We start from the raw sequence: 2,653 nt of genomic DNA, 5'->3' as shown, positions 1-2,653 counted from the left end.
GCTTATATATATAATTAAAATTTTAAATAAAAATCTTATCATCCAAATATTTTCAAAGTGAAAATAATTTAAACTTAAATACAATGTTGCTTGTTCCTAACCCTAACCATCTAGATTTCTTAAAAAAAGGTCTTCCATGGTGCGCGACAACTACTACTAGCTTATATATACTTTTATATATAATATGGGGAGAGTCATCCTTCTCAAGGCACCTATTTTAATTTAAATCCTATGGTTCTTTTGTGTGGGTTAGGATTTGAATTGAAATAGGTACTTCGAGAAGGATGACTCTCGGCATATTATATATAAGTATATATAAGCTAATTTGTATTTTTTTATTCAACACAATCAAATCCATAAACTATATACATATTTCATCCTATTTAGACTTTAAAACTATTTTTCACAAATAATATTACACACACTTGTGTGGAATATTCCACCAAAACCCTTTCCCACTGAGAAGTCTTCATCTGCCCTAGGCTCCATACCTTTAATTATTTGAACATTTCTGGAGCGAACGGGGGTGCTAGAAATCTTGTTATGGTCATTGATTCATTCCAGGGCAATCATGAAGGCTTTTGATCACGGAAGGGCAGGGAGCAAAACCTACTACGAAGCTCTCTGTGTAAGAGAAGATGCAACTTATTCTGAAATCAGAATACAATACAGGCACGCTCTAATTTCTCTCCACCCTGACAAAAAGCATTTCATTCCATCTCAGTACACCTCCCTTAATGCTGATCTAGACGAGGAACCAAAAATCTCGATTACTAGGTCAGGTACGGAGAATTTTGAATTCATTGAACGGATTTCAAATAATTCTGATTCTTTTCTTGGTGAGTGTGAAGGACTTCATAGCTTATCTGCAAGCTCAGGGAATGGGGATAATGATAGTGAGATTCTAGACAGGTTTCTGAGGGTTCAGAAAGCATGGGAAGTCCTTAAGGACGCCAAATCCAGGGAGGCTTATGACTACGAGCTACGAGCCCTAAGCTATGGTACAGAAGTAGTTGCAAATGAGATAGAATTGGAAGAAATGAGCACAGAGAATGATGGAGAACGAGGGGCAGTTGAGTACTTATATCCCTGCAGATGCGGGGATTATTTTGTTGTTGTAGAGACAGAATTGGTTGAGATGGGTTTTAGGACTAGTAAATGTGAAGGTGATGGTATTCAAGGAAAAGATCCAGTGGCTGGGATGATGGATATTTCAGATCACAGGTGTCAGGATAGCAGAGAAAATAAGCCCAGTGGTATTTTAGAGCGGAGGTCTGTAACTCTTCCATGCGGATCATGTTCGTTGAGAATCAGACTATATTTTGAAGCATTTATTTAGGCTTTGATGTGTCGAACGGGAAACAACAGCGTTCAGTCCCGTTCTCTGCTTTTGGTAATACACATGACGATTCTTGTATTTAGCTTTTCTGCTAATGAGAAAAACAACGATTCATTTACAATTCATGTCTAATTTTTTGTTTGCAAGTTTGTTTAGGTTATTTGTCGATCCTATACATAATGAGCAACTATCTAGTAACTTTTTACCCTTTCAATATATAAGAAGAAATCGGGTATTTTATTTTTGCAGAGTAAAAGTCTTCTTACGTATACTTTCACTATCTTTGGTAAACATTCTATCAGCTACCAAGTCTTAGGGGTAACATAAAATAAAAAATTGTTTCTCTGGGGCCACTGCCTATGATGAAAGATCTAACGTGATTAGGCGAGGCTAATCGAATCCTCAAACTGTGAAGAAATCCTTAATAAAATATGAAGAAATTGATATTGAATCTACAGCACATTGACAAAGGAAATGTATATCTGATTCTGGTTGAATGCTACTAGTTACAAATTTACAATCTTCCAGAAGATAGCCCGTGACTATAAAGTACTGCGAGCAATATTTGAGAGGGAGGATTAGGTCACTGGAAATGCTTCCTTTTTTGTCTCTTGTTGAGGGCTATAGTACCAGTAGGAAGCTCTAAAAGAGAGGTGCTCTCAGAATCAAGGTTAAAGTGTTGGAGGGAGGAGGCAAGTTTGACATATTCACATCCTTGACAAGCAATTAGCAAGATGCATAATTGAAGGGCAAGGAAAAAATGTACCTTTTTCATATTGAAGACAAGCTCATCATCAAATTATGTAGCATGACGACATAAAAATTAAAACTCGATGCTCAGATGATATACTGCTTTTTAAGATATTAGGTAGGTTAGTTTCACATTGGCCTATCCTAATGGGCTTTCTACTCAGTTATTGCTATGTGGCTTTTTCTATTAAAAGAAGAGGCAGTATCATAACATTCATTGTCAATGGATGCTGCAAATTGAAATAATTTTATGATGTCACTAATCAGGCATTTATCACACCATCTATTATGCTGCATCAAGCATATGGTAGGTCCCTTCCTTGAACTCTCTATGTGAATCTTCATTTGATATTTAAAGTCTACACCTTCCTTAAGAATGCATGAAGGATTGCTGAATCTTTTCACATTCCGAGCAACTACATGTATTATTGACCTAGATTTTAGTGATGAAACAAAATTTTAATTCCTCATATTGTCTCTGACTCTCTAGGATGTGAGGCAGCAACTCATTGCATCCTCTAGTCTACACTGATTGAGTTTGTGAATGTTTTTCCAGTCTTCATC

General features: G+C 36.3%; 1 protein-coding gene across 1 annotated transcript; it reads left to right on the top strand.

Annotated features, from left to right (window-relative positions):
• Positions 1-407: 407 nt before the first annotated feature.
• On the top strand, positions 408-2,446 carry LOC149541984 (DNAJ heat shock N-terminal domain-containing protein). The gene is made up of 2 exons (XM_089797038.1): positions 408-1,393; positions 1,589-2,446. The coding sequence occupies exon 1, from the start codon at positions 572-574 to the stop codon at positions 1,337-1,339; it is 768 nt and encodes a 255-aa protein (XP_089653164.1). The 5' UTR covers positions 408-571; the 3' UTR covers positions 1,340-1,393; positions 1,589-2,446.
• The last annotated feature ends 207 nt before the right edge of the window (positions 2,447-2,653 follow it).

Source organism: Cupressus sempervirens, chromosome 8 (assembly GCF_028749045.1).
Source record: "Cupressus sempervirens isolate cs-2001-9-10 chromosome 8, ASM2874904v1, whole genome shotgun sequence".
Lineage (NCBI taxonomy): Eukaryota > Viridiplantae > Streptophyta > Pinopsida > Cupressales > Cupressaceae > Cupressus > Cupressus sempervirens.
This window is presented reverse-complemented; position numbering and strand designations above follow the sequence as displayed.

Excerpts from the sequence above, each read along its gene's own strand:
- LOC149541984 (XM_089797038.1), top strand. The coding sequence starts at position 572 with ATGAAGGCTTTTGATCACGGAAGGGCAGGGAGCAAAACCTACTACGAA.